Genomic DNA, 19,440 nt, shown 5'->3' on the forward strand with positions numbered 1-19,440 from the left:
TATCCTCTCATTGCCTAAACCAAGTAAAACTACTCTCTTTCACCAACTCCAGTTAATCTCCATCTTCTATTTCTCAAATTTCATTATTTGCTCTCTACTGTCAATACCAGATTAGATACGGATTCTTTCTTTCTTTTTTTTTTTGGTACTGGAGATCGAACTCCGGTCCTTGTGCTTGCGAGGCAGGCGGCAGAACCGCTGAGCTAAATCCCTGGCCTGATTTGGATTATTTCTGACCTGGTTACTATAGTAATCTTATCAGTCTTCTTGTTTCAATCTCATTTTTTCCCTTAATGTCATCCTCCACATTACTTTGTGATCACTGCAAACAAGTAGCTGGGATTACAGGTGAGCGGCCAAAACTACAGGTATATGGCATCATCCCTCACACTCTTGATTGTCATTATCATTCTCTCTCCCCACACCACCTCATCTCAACTTCAACCACCCCCTAACAGTCACCATGCCCTCTTATTATTTGCAGCCCCCTAAAAGTACACATTTTCAATTGCCTCTTGTGTATTGCATGTTATTATTCCCATTCTCTAAAAATGTCCTTACCAAGTTAAGTATTAATCTGCTTTCAAGTTCTACTCAAGCATTACCTACCTTAAAATGCCTTTTCTAATCCCCTCAAAGCTGAATTAGGTAACGCCATAAACTGATCTCTCCAAAATATGGCTTTCCCTATCCATACATCTACTCTAATATTTAAAATGTACTAAAATTGCTGGTTTACTCATGTCCCCCACTAAAGTGAACTTGTCGATTGGTCCTTTTAAGAAACAAGTGCCCAATCCACACTAGGTTCTCAAAAAATGCTAAATAAACTTTGAAATATAGTCATGAATAACTATTTTATTATAAACAACTTCTAGTAACTGTGTCTCTAAAGAAATAAATTTGACTTTATTTACAGATTAACAATTTTATACTTCACAAAACATAAAATTTCAAAATACTCTAGGCATTGTCAACAATCTGGAGGTATTTGTTAAAAATATTAGAAATAAAGCCTTTTGCACTTTGTTTTAACTGAGATACTTTAATTTCATCGTTCACAGTGTTAGACAAATAAAAACACTAATCTCTTCCACAATGGCCAAAACAAGGAGAGCATGGAATAGTGGTGTGAACACTGTTCAGATGGTATAGGTTTCCATCCTGACTCTACTTACTTGCTATATGACCTTGGATGAACATATCCAAGCCTTGCGTTTTTCAACAGACAACAGAGATCAAATTGTTTACCTATTCCCTGGTTGTTTCAAATATTCAGATATAAATGTGAAAGCATTTCTATGAACCATGAAGTGCTAAACAAATCCAAACTATTGCATTGGCTTCCATCCCAACATATGCCGAAGATTTTATAGGAAAAAATAGAAATTCAAGTCTCATGGGCTAATTCAGCCTCCTATATCTACCCCATATTTCTCTCCAGTGATTAAAAATTCGTAAGTAAAATTAGGTTCTGAACCACCTCAATATTCTTATGAGATAGCTGAAGTGCTTAACACCTAATTTAATTATAAGTGTTTAACATCTAATTTAATAATAATTTCATATGTTAAGTGATTATAAATTTCAAAATAAATCTCAAGGTAAGTTGTTGGTACAGTCATTTAAATTTCAGCTCCATTTTTAAAACTTGGAGGACAAAAATCAGCAGGGAATATTATTTCTAGAAATAATCTTTATTAACTATTTAGGTTGAGTACTGTCTGTTGAAATATAAACTTGATCCACTATAGACAATATAATAGTTAAAAAGTCACCCTGACAAAACCAGGATATTTCCCCCCCAAATGGCTGGCTTATGCCTTTGCTAGGCTTGCTGGTCTATCAATCAGAAGAGAAAATTTGCTGCATTTCTCTAAATTTAAAAAGTGATTAGGAACATGTTATCTTGGCTCTCAGCGATATCTTTCCTTGTTAGCTAGGGATTTGTAGGGATTACAGACAAGATTAGAACTGTTTTTAGTCTCTTCTGCAGTATTTATAAAAATAGGATTCACTAAGCTTCAAAGGGAAAAACTCCTTTTAAAAAAGAAAATCTACTATAAAAGTCAGCACTTCGGTACCTGATTGTGGTAACAAGGCCAAAATCCAAGACGAAGCCTTTTATTGCACATCGTGTTCCAACATCTTGGGCAGCCCCATCTTGCGACCTCTCCAGATTGGCTGCTCCTGCTCTCTCTACTGCAGAGAGAACTTCAATTAGAGAAATTCTGAAGCTCATAAATCTAAACTGGATACTCCCCTCACTCGAGGCAAGGATGGCAAGACTCACTAAAAATACTCAAGTTAGAAGAAATTCAAATAAATCTAAGTGGCTTAAAACCACTATAAGATAAGCAGCTGAGAGTCTTAAACAACAGTGTATTTATCAAAAAAAATTAAACTTAAAAGAATGGCAGCAAATTAGATAATCTGAAAAAACAGGCTATATAATCGTCTCTAAAAAGTGAAATCATCTCCCCTAAACTTGAATTTACAATATATACAGTAAAAAAGTAGAGCTGACCATTCACATTCATAATCCTTATGAGAAAACCAAGCAAGAAAAAAAGGACACATTATTAACGTCTTTTTAATGCCCTAAAATAACTTCACTGAAAAAAAATGCTATGCTAAAAACTGGTTTAGAAAGGCAACACTTCCCTGCTGACTTAAGCCTAACTGCCCAAGCAAGGCTTCAGAAAATGTCTTTACCTTCAACAATGCACAGGCAGAAGGAGCAGAGGCTATGGCGGCCTTCCTAGTGACACTCTCAAGTCACATAAATGGGGCGTATTTCTGGAATAGACTGCCAACAAGTTACTGGAGAAACAAAACCAGCAAAAACCTGGCAAGTTAACTATGCCAACACCCTCAAGTGTTCTATTATGACATAAACCTAAGTCTTATCGAAAGTCATCTCAAGACTACAAAATCTAAACAACTTCCACACTAAGATTACCTGCTTAGTGCAAGACAATTCATTTTCTACCTGTGTTTCAAAAAGACTTCTAATGATGCATGACACTTATAAAGTATTTCTTCAAGAAAAAGGTCCACCCTAAAGATCTCAGCAATTAAGATTTACAACTGGATGAAGAGACAATTTCCAGTGCTTTTATCATCATGAATTTTTACCAAAATGTGCTGGTGTGCCATGCAACAGAAGGAGGCTAATGCTGATGAGATAGTATATTTACTAAATAATTTAACAATAATTTTACCTTACCTGAGTGTGAAAATTTGAAATGGTTGTTGTTTCAATATCTTTCTTGCCCAGAATTTCCATTTTCACTGGAGTGTTGGGGAAATTAAAAGCAAAGTAGTCCAAAAAGTCTGGGAGATAAGCAGCTGCTCCATGAACTATTGCTAAAGCATAGTAAGCAGCATTTTTCTCATTTTCACTGAATGTCAAAGCAAGAAACTCCTCTGAAAATCTCTCCATCTCCATTGGAGACAAAAATGAGAGTTCATCCATGTAAGCATGAAGGACAAGAGCACCACCATTGGACTGGTGTTCCTCATGAATAAAGTTGCTAAATTTAGTACCTGTTTTTAAGAAATTTCTACGAATAGAATGTTCCTGGTGAGTCATAAAAGGTGTTTGTACTCCCTGGGGTACCCGATATTCTTGCATGCCCAAATTTAATCGGCACAGCTGTTCATCTTTCAGATACCTGAAGGACTCCTTATTAACTCCTGAAGTGCTATTTATTTGTCCTTGGTTGAGAATTTCCTTACTGATGCGAGTCAGGCCAGCACAGACGGTTTGTACTTCCTTATTGTACATTTTAAGGCGTCTTCCTCGCATATCTTCTCGGTGTTTCTTTTTCTTTTTCTTCTTTATTTTCTTCAAGACAAAATCATCAGCTCTCTGGGTTTTACCATTTTCATCTGGTGTTTCTGGCCACAATAATTAAAAAGAAGTTAGTTGGTAGGACTAGTGTTAACATACAAGCTTCTTAAGGTACTTGATCTCAAATTAAATAGTCACCTCTCAATTTCTTAGAATTTGTCATTATAACTTACAGTTTACCAAATAAATGAGACAAAGATCTTAAAAAATGCTAACATTCTGAGTTGAAGATTATGTTAAAAAACAGGTAACAGGGGGCTGGGGGTGTGGTTAAGTGGTAGACTACATGCTTAACATATACAAGGCCCCATATTTGATCCCCAGCATCACCACAAACAACAAAAAAGCAGGTATTTGCAAGGGTAGCATATAATTTAATATGACTTACAATCAAAATTAATTTTATGTTAATTTCATATGCGCCCTATTGTACGGAACATTTGTTTTTAACCCTGCTACTGAGATAGTATATTTACTAAATAATTTAACAATAACTTTGCCCTGAGTGTGAACATTTGAAATAGTGGTTGTAAAATCTAAATTAAAGCATGTCATATCTTACATTTTGCTGTCAGTCTATATAAATTATTATGGTACATGTAGATGAACCAAACTCCACTAAGATACCTTTTAGGGGTTTTGTTTTGTTTTGTTTTTTGAAACAGGGTCTTCCTATTTAGTAGTCTTGAACTCACTATGTAGCCCAGGCTGGCCTCGAACTTCTGACAAACCTCCTCCTGGCTCAGCCTCCCAAATGCTGGGATTACAGGTATATACCATCACACTCAGCTTAAAATACCATTTTGCCTGTCAAATCACTATAGTTTTTACTGTGGGGGTTTTTGTTTTGGGGTCATTCTTAGATATGGTTGTTGGAACTATAAATTCATACAACTTTCAGAGGGCAATTTGGTGACATACATCAAAAGTCTTGAAATATTTATATGCCTAAGAAAATAATTGAAGATCTATAAAAATATCCATGATAGTAGAATTTAAAACAATAAAAATGAATCCTCTAAATGACTAAAAACAAGTATTAGTAAACAGACTGATTAAACTCTGGTAGTTACAAACTAAAAATATTACTCAGCAATTACATATTATAGATGAAAAGATCTGACTTACATACAAATTATTTTCACTCTTCTAGAAAGTCTATTCTAACAATTCTTCCCCACCTAAGGGAGTATGTAGCAATAGTTACTATTGCCATGTGCTCCCTAACAACTGTACTCCCCAACACAGCCCTTAAATCATATTGTTATTCTACACCTAATGTAAGGGATGTACAGTTTACCTTTCTTTCCAGAGCATTTAACACATGTACCCACTTAACACACGTATATTCTGACCCCATTTTTTTAAATTAATTAATTAATTAATTTATTTATTTTTTGGTACCAGGGATCGAACTCGGAACCTTGGGCTTGTGAGGCAGGCGCCAGAACCACTGAGCTAAATCCCCGGCCCTATGACCCCATTTTTATATTACACATTTATTCATTTGAACATTTATTAAGTACCTACCATTTACCTTCCAGATATACTTCTGAATACTAGGGATATGGTGTTAACTAAGGCAGACACAATCCCTATACCCTCTGTACCCTGACAATATAGTTGGTCAAGAAAAAGAAAGTACCAGGTAGTGATAAGTAGGCTGCTGTAAATGCTGAGGAAGTTCTTTTTAGAGGTGACATTTAGACTGAATCCTAACTAATAACATGAGCCAAGCATGTGAGAATTTAGGGGAAAATATTCCCCTAAATTGCAAAGGACTTAAAGAGAAGAAAAAGTCTGCTTGATCTATATATGCATTATATATGTATGTATTTATATGTGTGTGTGGGCGTGTGTATGTATATATATATAAACATACACAAAAAAAATTTCTGGAGGAATATATACCAAAGTATTAATTGTAGTTATCCACAGGTAGTAGGATTACAAATGTCTGTCTTTTATTCTGCCTACCTGTATTTTCTAATTTTCTGTAACACACATATATATATTTTTGCAATTCAAAAAATTAATTTTAATTTTTAAAAGTATTACCATGGATTAACAAGCCCAAGATAAAATGGCCTCTTTTATTTACTAGCTGGAAGATATAGCTAGCAAAAAATCTTTAGGATTAAACATCAGGCACATACCAATCTTCAAGCTTGGTCTAATATTTACTGTCTAGAATTTATCTAATATTTACTGTATAGAGTTTATCTACCATACATTAGTATGTCAGAAACACTAATATTAGTATTGATAGTATTAATAGTATCAATTAGTATTAATACTATTATTAGTATTTCTGATATAATTCAAGTAATTCAGTGTTTACACAGGTACTCCAATTAATTCTATTTTTAGCTCTGTAAAAAATAAGTTCAATAATTTAACAGCAAAGAATGTACTGGGTATAATATATAAATACAGTACACATGATAGTTGAGTACTCTATATAAAAGTTACTCCAAATCAGCAAATACAGTAAGTGACAAAACTTTCTAAAGAAAATATTTTGACATGGAAGTCAAAGACTTTCAAGCATACAGATGTCAAATAATTTTCATTGTGTTTAGCATCCGCTTTTAAGAACAAAAAGAAAAACCTTTATTTGCAAATATTACTTATAATTAAACTGAGATCATATACCAAAATATACATGCAATGAGACTGCTTATGCCGGTAAAATACAGTGTTTTATTCTATACACAACTAAATCTTTGATAATTACTAAACACTCCATAAGTCATTTCTGTTTCTTACCAAAACAAAGTTAATCTAAATACTTTGCCAAGTATCAAATCAGTAATTTAGGCAATTCTCCCAAGCAAATAAATACCATTAAATATAAGGTTAGACTGACTTAAAAATAGTCCTCTAATTACCCTCTATTAAATGTTTTAGCAATTTCACAGGAAAAGAGAGAAAATACATCTGAATAGATCTTGTTGCTTTAAGCCTCAGAAGAGCTATCTGGTATGCAGAAGATGAGTCGTGACCTAGATCTGCCACTAACATTAACATCAAGAAGGAACTGCCTTGATTGTAACACATTTTCTACATTACTATCAGCTTACCAGTGGTATTTCTAACATGGTCAAGTCTCTCTGGGTTTTATTCCAAAACTTATTTACATGAAAACCATTCAATTAGTCCACCACAGCCCATTTTAAACAAACAAACAAAAAGACTACACAAGGAAATGAAAATTCCAACACAATAAAAAAATTAAACTATGAAATAAGTTTCCATCTATCTCTGCCTCATTCTTGCTTTTCAAATGTTGACTTCTCAAGCTGAGAAAACTTGCACTTGTTTGTACAGAAATTTGAAACTATTCATCTTATACTTACGGTGTAAGATGAATTTCCATGAACAAACAAAATTTATTGTTGTTTATTTCTTGTTATGGTGACAACTGAGAATGGCATAAGCATCCACAAGTTGTTGAAGGTTATTACATAAAGTAGTCATTACTGCTTCAGGAGAAAGACACTAACTGCCTGTCCTTGAATTTAAGATGTTATTTAAAAGTCAATGTCCAAAAGCTTCACAATCTTAACATTCCTGCTAGAGTATTTTAGTTTTCCAACAGGGAATGTATTCAGGAAGTCACATGTTGAGCATTTCCCCATAGTGAAGAAGCCAAAATTTATTGACATTAGTTTTTGTTACGGTTATTGCAGTCTTATGGATGGAAACCAGGGCACTGCACATGCTATACAAGCTACCACTGAGCTACATCCCCACCCCTGACATCAGTTCTTTACAGAGAAGAAGCCAAGCCACACAACACCTATGATAAGGAAAGCTTTCACTTATCAAACTGTGAGATTCAAATTAAAGTATGTGATTCTACAGAGAAAGACACAAACATTAATTTGAAAAACAAATTGTTGCTTATCTTTAGAGGCCATTATAACTACATACAGACTAATAGATGACATTACCAGTAAAATCTTCACATATGCTAATGTTATCAATTATCACACAGCATGATTTATTTAACAACACACTACTGAAAGTTTTCATTGTTACAAAAATTAGCTTTCCAAATTATAAACCATGAATTCATAACATCATTCTTTTTTTCTTTTTTGGTACTGGGGACTAAATACATGGAGCACTGAGCTACAACCCCAGCCCATATTTTAATTTTTTATTTTGAGACAAGTTTTTTCTTTTTTTGGTACCGGAGATCGAACTCGGGACCTTGTGCTTGCAAGGTAGGCGCCGGAACCACTGAGCTAAATCCCCTGCCCTGTAAGACAAGTTCTCACTAAGCTGTCCAGGCTGGCCTCAAACTTGTGATCCTCCTGCTCCAGCCTCTTGCGTAGCTGGGATTACAGGCATGTGCCACCAGGCCCAGCTCATAATCATTCTTACATTTGAACTATACTTTAGAAAAAAAAAGTGTAGTAACTTCAATGTCTAAAACTCATGGTGCATAACCAAAACAAAACAATAATAATTATTAAGATCTTAATAATCATAATAGAGAAAAGGACAAAAGTTGTTTCCTGAAAATAAACTGTTTGGTCTTGAGAGTTCTCCTGGTTCTACACAAAACCTTAAATAAAAAGGAAAAATCAAAAATCGCTCAATCTTCAAATTTTGTGAATCACGTGTTTTTAACAATGCTTTATCCCCACACCCCTTGATATTTATGAATGACTGGCTAGGTCTGAAACCATAGTTCTACCACTTCTTAGCAATCTAACTTTTTTTCCATTTAAAGGCTTTTTTTTTTTTGTACGGGGGCTCAAACTCAGCAACTTGTGCTTGCCGAGACAGGTGGCGCAACCACTGAGCTAAATCCCCGACCCATTAAAGGCTTTTTTTAAAGAGCAGTTTTAGGTTAACAGCAAAACTGACAGGAAGGTACAGAGATTTCCCATATACCCAAGTCCCTATATACACATAACCTCTCTCCCTAGCAACACTCCCTCAACAGTGATACACACATTGACACACCTTTATCACGAGTCCAATAATTTATATTAGAGCTCACTTTTGGTGTTGCATATTCTATATGTCTGGGGAAATGTAAAATGAAGTAGATCCACCATTATTATCACAGAGTAGTTGCACAGCCTGAAAAATCTGTGCCTTGATCACTCTCAACTACTGATCTTTTCATCATCTCCACAGTTTTGTGTTTTCCTTAGTGCCACATAATTGGAATCATACAGTATTGTAGCCTTTTCAGACTGGCTTCATTCACTTGGTAATATGTATTTAAGGTTATTCCATGTCTTTTCATGACTACATAGCTCATCTGTTTTTAGTACTATCTCGATAAACCAGTTTATCCATCTATCTACTAAAGGTCATAGTGGCAGATTCCAAGTGTTGGCAATTATGAATAAAGCTGCTGTAAATCTCTATGTGCAGGTTTTTGTATGAACGTTTTCAAATCTTTTAATTAAGTACACCAAGGTGTGTGACTTCTAGATCACATAATAAAAATGTTTAGTTTTGTAAGAAATGGCCTAATTGTCTTCCAAAGTACAGTAGCTGTGCCATTTTCCATTCTCACCAACAATCAATGAGCCAGAATAACCTTTTATAAATTACTACTTTTCTACCTTGTTTTTCATTGATAAATGAGGGTTAACAACAGTTTTTTTTTCTCATAAGATTAGTGTGCAGAGTATATGAAAAATATATGTAAAGCACTTGGCATAATCCTAGAACATAAATACTTAATACATATTTACTACTTTTACCACCAAGTAGTTGAATTCTAAAGACAGAGTATGAAATCTACAGTGTGCTATGTATGAGTGGGTGCTTTACAGTTAAGACTGGGGGTAAAGCCTCAAACTCTGTTAAGGTCTGTGCTCGTTCAGCCCCCTCCCCCAACCGGGGATCGAACTCAGGACCTTGCGCTTGTGAGGCAGATGTGGCACCACTGAGCTAAGTCCCAGGCCCCTAATTCAAAAAAATTTTAAACTTCAATTTTCTCACTTAAAAATGTTTTTAATACTAGTGTCTATCTCATCGTTTTTTTGTTTGTTTTTGGTACCAGGGCTCGAACTCAAGTCCTTGTGCTTGCGAGGTAGGCAAAGCATCTCCTGGAGTTTAGAGGTTAAATGAGACAATGAATATAAGGCCATCAACACAATCCCTTATGAATTTGATTATCATAATAAAAGTAGTTGGTAACATTCCTTTTAATAATTGGCAAAAGCTCTGGAATGTTAATTTAGAACTAGAAATTACTAGCCTAGAGTACAATGTAGTATACAAGAGAAACAAGTAAAAAGGAAAAAGAAAATGTTCAAAAGGACAAAAACAATTATCCACTAAGTATATGCTAGGGACTGTATAAGTTATCTCATTTTAATCTTCTACAAACTAGTGAAGTGGACATAGAAATCCTTTATCAGAGAAGAAAATAGCCTGAAAAAAGAAATGTACCTTATAGTAGTTCCCAAAGCTAATAGGTACACTCAAAATTCAAACTCACTTGTCTAACTCCAAAATTCAATCTCTTCCAATACGACACACTGCACTCTCTCGCTGCCTCCTCTATCAACTTCTCTATATAACTCCCATAGATGATCAGCTAAGATTATTCAGTTACAATATCAGCTCCTGAAGTTATTGTTCTGATGAGGTTATCTGCTCATTTCAATTTTCATTATAATCCTAACAATTCTCCATTCTCATCACTAAAAACAATCCAATTTTTAAATTTAAAACTCCTGCCAAGTGAGGATTGTGAGCTCAAACCCAGCCTGGGCAACTTTGCATGACCCTGTCTCAAAATAAAAAAAAGTTTTAAAAGAAGGTTAAAAATGTGTCTCAGTGTAAAGGCCTTGGGTTCAATCCCAGTGCCACCAAAAACAAACAAAATAAACTGCCAATATCCTTTTGACATTACAGAAAATTTCTATTAACTTCTGACGTAGGAACCCTTTCCCTGTGATACCAGTAAGGCAAAGGTGAAAAACATATGAGAAAGGAAAGCTGACTTATTTTTTGTTTGTTTGTTTTGTTTTGTTTTGTTTTTGGTACCGGAGATCGGACTCGGGTCCTTGTGCTTGCACAGCAGGCAGTGAAACCACTGAGCTAAATCCCCCCGCGAAAGCTGACTTATATATGCATGTGTAAGAGGAATTCTGTCATTAAATGTTGTTATTAAATAACAACAAAGCAGAAAGCTAGGGAATTATTTCCCCTTTCTAAAAACACATAAAAATATTAAAAGAAAACACTTACTAATCAAGAATAAAAGTAACCATTACTTCTTCTGATGGTGTTTGAGGAAATATGTTTATACTTTTGTGAGCAATAAGAGGGAGAAATTAAGATTTCGAAGGACATATACAACTGTCAACTTAAGACTCAAGCCTATTAGTTACAATAACTTTTTAAAAACTTTTACTATATCTTCATTAACTTGTCGATCCCAACATGTGCAGAAAGAAAAAAGCCTATTAGTGGACTGTGGGGCAAAAAACTGAGTTTAATACTCAGTTCTATCATTAACTAGAAAATTTCAAGGATGTCACTTCACCTCTTTGAAAATCACTTTATTTCCTATTTTACAGATGAAGCAAGTTTATCCTAACATTTACAGATTAAATGTTTGCTTCAATTAATTATGAGCAACTCCAAATGTCTGGGATCACAATTAATTTGTAATTAAGCTACACTTGAATTTGGATTGAGTACTGGTGGGGCAGTGGGTAGGAATATGTCTTGAAGTTGAACTCAGGGTGGCAATTTTCTCTGTAAAGAACCAGATAGCAGGCTTTGCAGGACATATGGTCTGTCTCAACTGCTCTACTCTGCTACTAGTAGTAGCAGTTTCACTACTGCAGAACTGCCACAGACAGTATGTATGAATAAACAGAGCTGTGTTCCAATAAAACTTAATTTCTGGACAATGACTCTGAATTTCATATAATTTTTATGTTATGAAGTTTTTTTCTAACCATTTAAAATCTAAAAACCAACTCTTAACTAAATAGTTATACAAAGAGGCAATAGAACCGATTTTTGATAAAGGTACAAAAGCAATTCAATGAAAAAAGAATTGGGGGCCAGAGATTTAGCTCAGTGGTTTCGCCGCCTGCTGCACAAGTGCAAGGACCCGAGTTCGATCCCCGGTACCAAAAAAAAAAAAGCACAATGAAAAAAGAATTCTCTTTTCAACAAAGAAAAGAGAATTCCCCTCAAAAGAGAACCAAAATTTAAATTACTCAAGTGGTTAACAGATTTACAGATTTAAGTGTAAAATTTTAAACTATAAAACTTTTAGGGATTAGCTCAGTGGTTTTGTCGCCTGCTGCGCAAGTGCAAGGACCCAAGTTTGATCCCCGGTACCAAAAACAAAAACAAAACTTTTAGGGAAAAAACAGAAGGAAATCCTTGGGACTTTGGACATGATTCATTAAAGAAAAACAATAGATTGAACTTTGACAAAATTTAAAACTTGATTTGTTTTTCCTGTGTGAAAGATCTTGTTAAGATGAAAGAGAAGCAACAGACTAGAAAGTACCTGCAAACCACCTAACCTGACAAAAGACTTACCTGTAATCTATAAAGAATTCTCAAAACACAATAAAAAAAGAAACAACTTTACAAGAAAATGGGCAAAAGATATAGATAGTTTACTAATTAGAATATGTAAATGGAAAATGATGACAGAGGAAGTTGATAAATATCAGTAGCAATGAGATCATGATAAGATATCACCATATAATATTTAAAACAGCTAAAATAAAAAGTAACAACACCAGATATAGTCAAGCATGTGGAAAAACAATACTGGTGGGAATATACAATGGTACAGACACTGCAGAAAATAATATAACACATTAAAAAATATAACCTAAACAGGTACTTAAAATATGACCTAGGAATCACATTTCCTAGAGAAAAATTTAAATCCACACAAAAGTGTTCATAATAGCCCAAAACTAGAAACAACCAAAATGTTCTTCAATAGACAAATGGTTCAACGGGGGAACAAAAGTACATCCATACTATGGAATACTATTCAGCAATGAAAGGGAGGGAGCTATGGTTACAAACACCACGTGAACGGTCTCACAGACAATGTGCTGAAAGAAAAAAGCCAACTTCAAAAGATTACATACTGTATGATTTCATTTATATAATGTTCTCAAAATTACAGAGACAGAAAACAGATTAGTGGTTACCAGGAGTTAGGGATGGTAGGGAGGGTGGAGAGAGCAAGACAGAACCTAAGGTTATAAAGGTATACAGCACAAGAGGGATCTTTGTGGAGATGCAATAGTACCATACTGTGATAGCAGTGGTGATTACGCTAATCTACATGTGATAAAATGGTATAAATCTACACATACACATTGTACCAATGTCAAATTCCTGGTGCTGGTATTATACAACAATTTATGTAAGAGGCAACCACTGAGGGAAACTGGTAAAAAGTAAAGACCTCTCTGTGCTATTTTTGAAATTTCCTATCAATCTGTAATTATCTCAAAATAGTTTCTAAAAATCGGAGGATGAGCAAAGGGAAGATACAACTCTGTAAACAAGTCTACCTACTCTCCTTATTAATCTTGGAGTTGTTTCCAGGACCAGGTGTTAAAAAAAATAATAAAAGCCAGTTTTAATTAAGTGCCTACCACAAGCCAAACACTATTTTAAGTGCTTTCCATATACTGTTCCGTTTAATCCACATAACCTTATAAATGAAATACAACCCAATTTACAGACAGGAAAACAGGCTAAAGAGAGAGGTTAAAGTGAAGAGCCACAATTTAAATTCAAATTAACTACAGAGGCATGTCTCTTGTATGAAGGTAACAAAAAAAAACATATTCAGAGAGGAAAAAGTTTCAAGTGGTATGCAAAAACCGGGACTAAGCAACAGTTAAACCAGTTTTTCTGTACAGTTTTCAGAATTTTTAAAATGCCAATTCATGCCAAGTATCTAGACTACTACAGTGCAGTTTTTACCAAATGTCTCTAAGTTCTTTTCCTAATAATATAGTTTGGGGATATACTGCAATAATCTCCCAGCCAAAAGTTAAAATGCTTAAATGACCTGACCTTAGCCTATTTCTCGTCACAAAAGGTAAACCATACATGTCAAAAGCTGTGCTGTCCATTGTGGCACCCACTAGCCATATGTGTGGCCAATTATAAATCAGAATTAAATACAATTAAAATTTCACTTTCTCAGTCACACTAGCCACATTTCAAGTCTGCTCAAGAGCCACATATGGCTACCACATTGGATAGCAGAGACATAAAACATTTCCATCATTTATCCATCTGTACTACCACTTCTATTCATCAATACTAGATTACAGACTTGTTTTTATTTCCTTTTTATTCTTTCTTATTTTTTTTTGGAACCGGGGATCGAAGTCAGGAACTTGTGCTTGTGAGGCAGGCAGCAGCACCACTGAACTAAATTCCCAGCCCTTATTTCCTTTTTAAAAGGACATGGAGACTGACCAATCTTCAGAGAAGGACTTCTAATTATTACATGTCACTGTTGCCATCTACCCATAAAATGGAGCTAGGTGAGAGATTATTGATTTAGAATCAGCTAGTGTCACTACAGTATCAAACACAGGAAAAATATAAGCAAAGGAGTAGTAAAAAGAGTAAAGAAAGAAAGCAAAATCACGTAGCTTGGGGATGAGGCTTGAACTGAGGTTCACAAGTTTTTGAGTTCTACACTCTGTTGTGCCAATGACTTTAAACTTCTTTAAATTCAATTTTTTTTTTAACTTTTGTACTTGGTACTAATTAACTGTGATTTGATTAGATGAGTCTCCTCACTATTTTGGGCCTTGGTTTTCCCTTCTACAACACAAATTTAAAACAAATGATGAAGGGCCGGGGATGTAGCTTGCTGTGCCTGCCTGGCAAGCACAAGGTCCTGAGCTCAATTCCCGGTACCAGAAAGAAAAAAATCAAAAAAACCAAAAATGATGGCTAAGATACCATCTAGCTCCATATGGATGGATGAATATAAATACACACCTGCATGTAAAAATAAACCAAGACCGTTCTTATTGGTGGTGGAAACTGACACCTTGTCAGCTTGTCATAAGTTCCATTTCTGAGGATGAGATTTGAACACAATCAAAAGAAGAAATATTTATTTCCATTCAATAACCATTTACTGAGAAATTATTTGTATCTGATACTAGCACTAGTGGAAGTACAGTAGTACACAAAAAAATCGGTTAACCCTAAGATCAAGTATGTGGAAATAATGTAAGACTCCCAAAACTTTAGATTCAAAGACTGGTTCAGTAAAATATAACAACCAAACTGGTCCAGTAGCAAAACACAGAAATATCTTAAAATCTTAAGGAGATACAATTAAATGATTTAAAATTCATATACAAAACACAAAAATGGCACAAGCAAAAGCATACCTCACTTCTTCCACATAAAATATAAATTAAAGCTACAAGTATTTGGGAATAGGAAAACAACCTAATTTCCCTGGAATTCACGTTTAATAAAAGAGTTCTACCTTTTCTGGGTTAAATATTCTTGAAGGTTACTGGAATTACATAGATCATCAAATTGTGCTAGACAGAATAAAATGCAACTGAAATTCTCACCTCTACTATCGACTGCACTCTTACCTCTTTCAGAGACACTGCTGGTTCTACGCATTTCCTAGGACCAAATAGAGAAAACCTCCTCTACCCCTATTCTAAGAGTTAAAACAACCAAAGTAAAAAAATTTTAAGGTATTTTTATCTCTAGATAAAAAAGGAGATAAGCTGGTTTTGTTTTGTTTTTTTTACCTTGCAGAAGGCTAAGGAACCCACTGAGTTGTGTAGCCTCTATAATAATTCATAAACGCCCCGAACCAGACCTATGAAATAATTTGGGGCGAAGGTGGTGGGGTGGAAGTAAAAACTAAAGATTATCAGGAAGGAAAAAAAGGAGAAGGATTTTAGTGACGCGCCTTTACTTCAGAAAGGCAGTTTTTAGTACCCCATCCACTAATTCCATGCCAAGGATCGCGCGGCGCGGAAACCCTGCCGAATTTGAAAACAAACGTTTCGAGGCTCCGAGGGACTGGAAAGGGGGTTGGTAACTGACAGCTCAGCCTCGGAGCAAGAAGCCTCAATTAGGTCAGACTGTGTCGACGGCCAGAAATCGAGGGTCCATCCAGTGGGATCAAGGGAGCAGAGCAGCAGGAGGTGAGCAGGGTTGGGAGTCTTTCGGTGGGTACTAAAGGGGCGGGATATCGGAACCTAAAGAGACTTCCAGCCCAAGCCCGGGCAGTTCGCCCGCTCTCACCTCGCTTGGGGGCCTTCAGCATAGGCATCCCTCCAGTCCCCTCGCCGTTTTCCTGCTTATCCTTGTGCTTGAGATCGCCTGGGACGCAGGAGCTGGGTTCGCCATCGGAGCCGCGGTGGTGATGGTGCTTGTGTCGCTCCTTGTGGCCCTTATGCTTGGGCCCGGCCGCGCTCACCGTCAGGGGCGAGAAGGTGAAGAGGGCCGAGGTGCCTGAGGCCGGGAGCGGGGTGGCGACAGCGGGCCCGGCGGGGGCCAGCGACGGTGGCGGCGGAGGCGGCAGGAGCAGAGGCTCCACAGGGCCCGGGACGGCTGGGGCAGCATTCGTTGGCGGCAGCGGCCCGGGATGTTGGCGGCTGCGACGCCGCCGGTGAGGAGGAGCGAGAGGGGGGTCCTGGCTCGGCCGCCCCCGCTTCTCCTGAGACCCCCCACTGCTTGCCCGGCGCTGCCGTTTCACTCCCCGGGGCGAGACCCCAGCATGGGGCTTCTCTTTCCCCTCTTTGTCCTGCTCCTCCTGCGCCGCCACCGCCCTTACTACGCGCACTGCTCCGACCTGCGCAGCCATTTCACCCACAAACACACATTTAAATGGCCCGACCGCCCCCCCGTCCACGGACCGCGCAAGCGCCACTCGCGCACGGCCCTCTGGGCATTGGAGTCTCTCCTTCTCCCTCCATTTGTCGGCCGTACTCGGTGCGGAGCTAAACATGCCGGAAGCGGCCGTTCCCAGAGCTCCGCAGGCCTCTCCCACCGAGTTTCCATTGTAAAGCGCCCTGGACCGCGCAAAGCCGCGTGGGAGCGGTAGTTCCGCCGCCCCCGTCGCGTCCCAGGCTCTGAGTGGAGGAGCCGAGAGGGAGCGTGCACCGAGTCACGCTTCGGGATGCGACGCAACGGCTCCCGGCCGTCGAATTGCCGCCAACCGCCTTAACGGCCCAAACATTGTTAATGGCTTTCTGAGTCTGGTGGCGAGCTCACATTATCCTCTTCCTGCGTCCATTCGTCCTTTTACACAGAATAGGTGGTTACCATAGTGACTTCTAAATGTCATGTTTCTCTCACAGCCTTTGTGAGGTAAAAGAATCTCCGGCCTTGTCCCTTGACAGAGTAAAATGAAGGAAAAAAAGAGAATTTACTATTATGTAAAATGACGGCGGTTTTGCTGAAACATGCAATAGGGCTGCGATTCAGAAGTGTTTGGAAGCACCTTCGGGGCATTGCTGTGGTTCCAGCTACAGGCGTAACGAGACAGGTGCAGGACCTGCTTGGCAGTCCAGGGAGCCCAGCATTTACTTTGAATATATTCCCACAGCCACGAAAAATCCTAGGCGGAAAAGCATATTTTAAATGTTTAATAAGATTTTTTTTCAAATCATGAGTGTAAGGATGCATAAATTTGAAAGGTGTGTCTACTAACAAACACCCAAAATCATCACTTTTCTCCAAGCGAAATTCATTTAGAATTTTGTCACTGTAGCTTTTACCTAGGATTCTTTTAATATATTTGGTCTTTAACAACGATATTTGAAAATAATTGATTGTAATGATAGACTCAGCAGATAAAATTACTGTTTTGATACCACTGATTCCTAGAGAAGAATAACTTAAACACTACTACAATAAAGTTAGTTTCAAAACAAAAAAGTTTATTGAAATCTATTGGGTATACTGTACTACAATGAACAGGTAATAATGTGTCATTCACTTTGCCCTATCATTAGGCTTCCTAGTAAAAAATATTAATGAGTAAATACTGTTAACACTGTCTCTAAAAGTTATAAATAAACTTTTTTTTAAAAGATGTTAAATCATAAGGGTAAGTAAAGTGAATCCTTTCTAATCATACTGATCTACTAAGTTATTTGCTACATAAAGTTAGATTTGGAATGTCAAATTGTTTTAATGCAAATCCATAATCAGAAACTTAAATGAGCAGTACCTCTGGTTGGTTGTATAGAAATTGCTCATTTATATAGAACCTTTTATATAATGAAAATACTACCAAAAGGTAGCAATTTTGTTGTTTTTCTAGAATTGGTAATTGAGGTTAAAACTTAGCAGGAATATAGTTGACTATCTTGTTAGTTGATATATTCAAATAAAAACTTACAGTTGTTATTATTTGTACATTTTAGTCTCTTAAATATAACTTCTTTGCTGGAGTACCAGTCTCCCACAACATTTGGAAATATATATGACTCCATTTAGGCAAAAATAACTCCTAGAGAATAGGCATTGTCACAAGCAATAATTTTATACTGCAACTACAAGGTAAGATTTAAAAAATTAAACAAACTTTTTATATTCTGACCATGTAGAAATTTAATTGAGATCTATTTCTTATAAAACCTTATACACATATCAACTTCCCACAAAGACTGTAGACATTATGTACTACACACATGTACTGATAAACTAAGAAAATTTAAAAAGTATTTACTCTCAGAAGAGACTGGAAAAAACTTTATATTTAAATCATGCATGGTGACACACACTTAAGAGTCCCAGGATTGGGGAGGCTGAGGAAGGAGGATCACTTCATCCCAAGAGTTCTAGACCATCCTGGGTAACATAGTGAGACCTGTCTCTTAAAACAAAAATGAACAAAACTTTACACTTACGTAAAAAAAAGTAAAATAGAATAACTTCCAAAAGTAAATCCATTTTTATTTTTTTCCTGGTACCAGGGATCAAACTCAGGATAAATCCATTTTTAAAGTGTTTCTCATACAGCATTCTCTTCATAAACTCAAGTGATGAACTTTTTATCTACAATTTCCAACCCACATATTCCAATGTAAATGATAGGAAAATGCAAAACTTCTGGCCTTTTTGCTTATTTTCTTTTTCTTTTCTCCTGAATGGATTTATTTTCTTTTTAAAAATTGTTTATTGGTACATTTTAGGTATTGATTTTCTTTTAAAAGTTATTAACATTATCATATATTCTTTACAATATTATGAATATACAGCACTTCTTTTAGCTAGCCAGTAGTTGTATTTCAGGCTCATTTGGAGCCCATATTCTGATAAATCCAGAGTTGTATTAAATATTCCAAGATGGTGGTGGGTTCCGTGGTCCTTTGGGCTTTGAAAAACGATTTGCAAAACCTGAGAACAAAAATAAAAGTGAACAAAGAGGTTTTTTTTTTTTAAATACAGAAATGAAACTTGAAGCCAGACACAATGGTCCATACCTATAATACTCATACCTCAGTACTCTGGGAGGCTGAGGCAGGAGGATCATAAATTCAAACCCAGCATGGGCAGCATAGCAACTTAACTAGGGCTCTGGCTAG

General features: G+C 36.5%; 2 protein-coding genes and 1 long non-coding RNA gene across 10 annotated transcripts in view; 1 reads left to right on the plus strand and 2 right to left on the minus strand.

Moving 5' to 3' along the window:
* Positions 1–16,954, minus strand: part of Rsbn1 (round spermatid basic protein 1) — a 54,137-nt gene extending 37,183 nt beyond the window's left edge. Inside the window, exons 1-2 of one of the 2 annotated variants that reach the window (XM_087212709.1) lie at positions 16,148–16,954; positions 3,230–3,903 (exon numbers count right to left, since the gene is read on the minus strand). In XM_087212709.1, coding sequence (XP_087068835.1) covers positions 3,230–3,903; positions 16,148–16,853 — 1,380 coding nt within the window. In that variant the 5' untranslated portion in view covers positions 16,854–16,954. The remainder of the gene's footprint in view (positions 1–3,229; positions 3,904–16,147) is intronic. The other variant, XM_087212708.1, reaches the window with a different exon arrangement.
* The window catches only part of LOC110350983 (uncharacterized), a 29,531-nt gene continuing 25,497 nt past the window's right edge, over positions 15,407–19,440 (plus strand). Inside the window, exon 1 of one of the 3 annotated variants that reach the window (XR_015451841.1) lies at positions 15,407–16,047. This is a non-coding gene — a long non-coding RNA (uncharacterized LOC110350983). The remainder of the gene's footprint in view (positions 16,048–19,440) is intronic. The other 2 variants (XR_015451840.1, XR_015451839.1) reach the window with 2 other exon arrangements.
* Positions 17,072–19,440, minus strand: part of Ptpn22 (protein tyrosine phosphatase non-receptor type 22) — a 73,570-nt gene continuing 71,201 nt past the window's right edge. For all 5 annotated transcript variants that reach the window (XM_004853760.3, XM_087212705.1, XM_087212707.1 and 2 more), the window contains one exon: positions 17,072–19,252. In XM_004853760.3, coding sequence (XP_004853817.3) covers positions 19,188–19,252 — 65 coding nt within the window. In that variant the 3' untranslated portion in view covers positions 17,072–19,187. The remainder of the gene's footprint in view (positions 19,253–19,440) is intronic.

The sequence above is a fragment of the Heterocephalus glaber genome, unplaced genomic scaffold (genome assembly GCF_053883595.1).
Source record: "Heterocephalus glaber isolate CG9 unplaced genomic scaffold, H.glaber_assembly_v1.0 deba00001442, whole genome shotgun sequence".
Lineage (NCBI taxonomy): Eukaryota > Metazoa > Chordata > Mammalia > Rodentia > Bathyergidae > Heterocephalus > Heterocephalus glaber.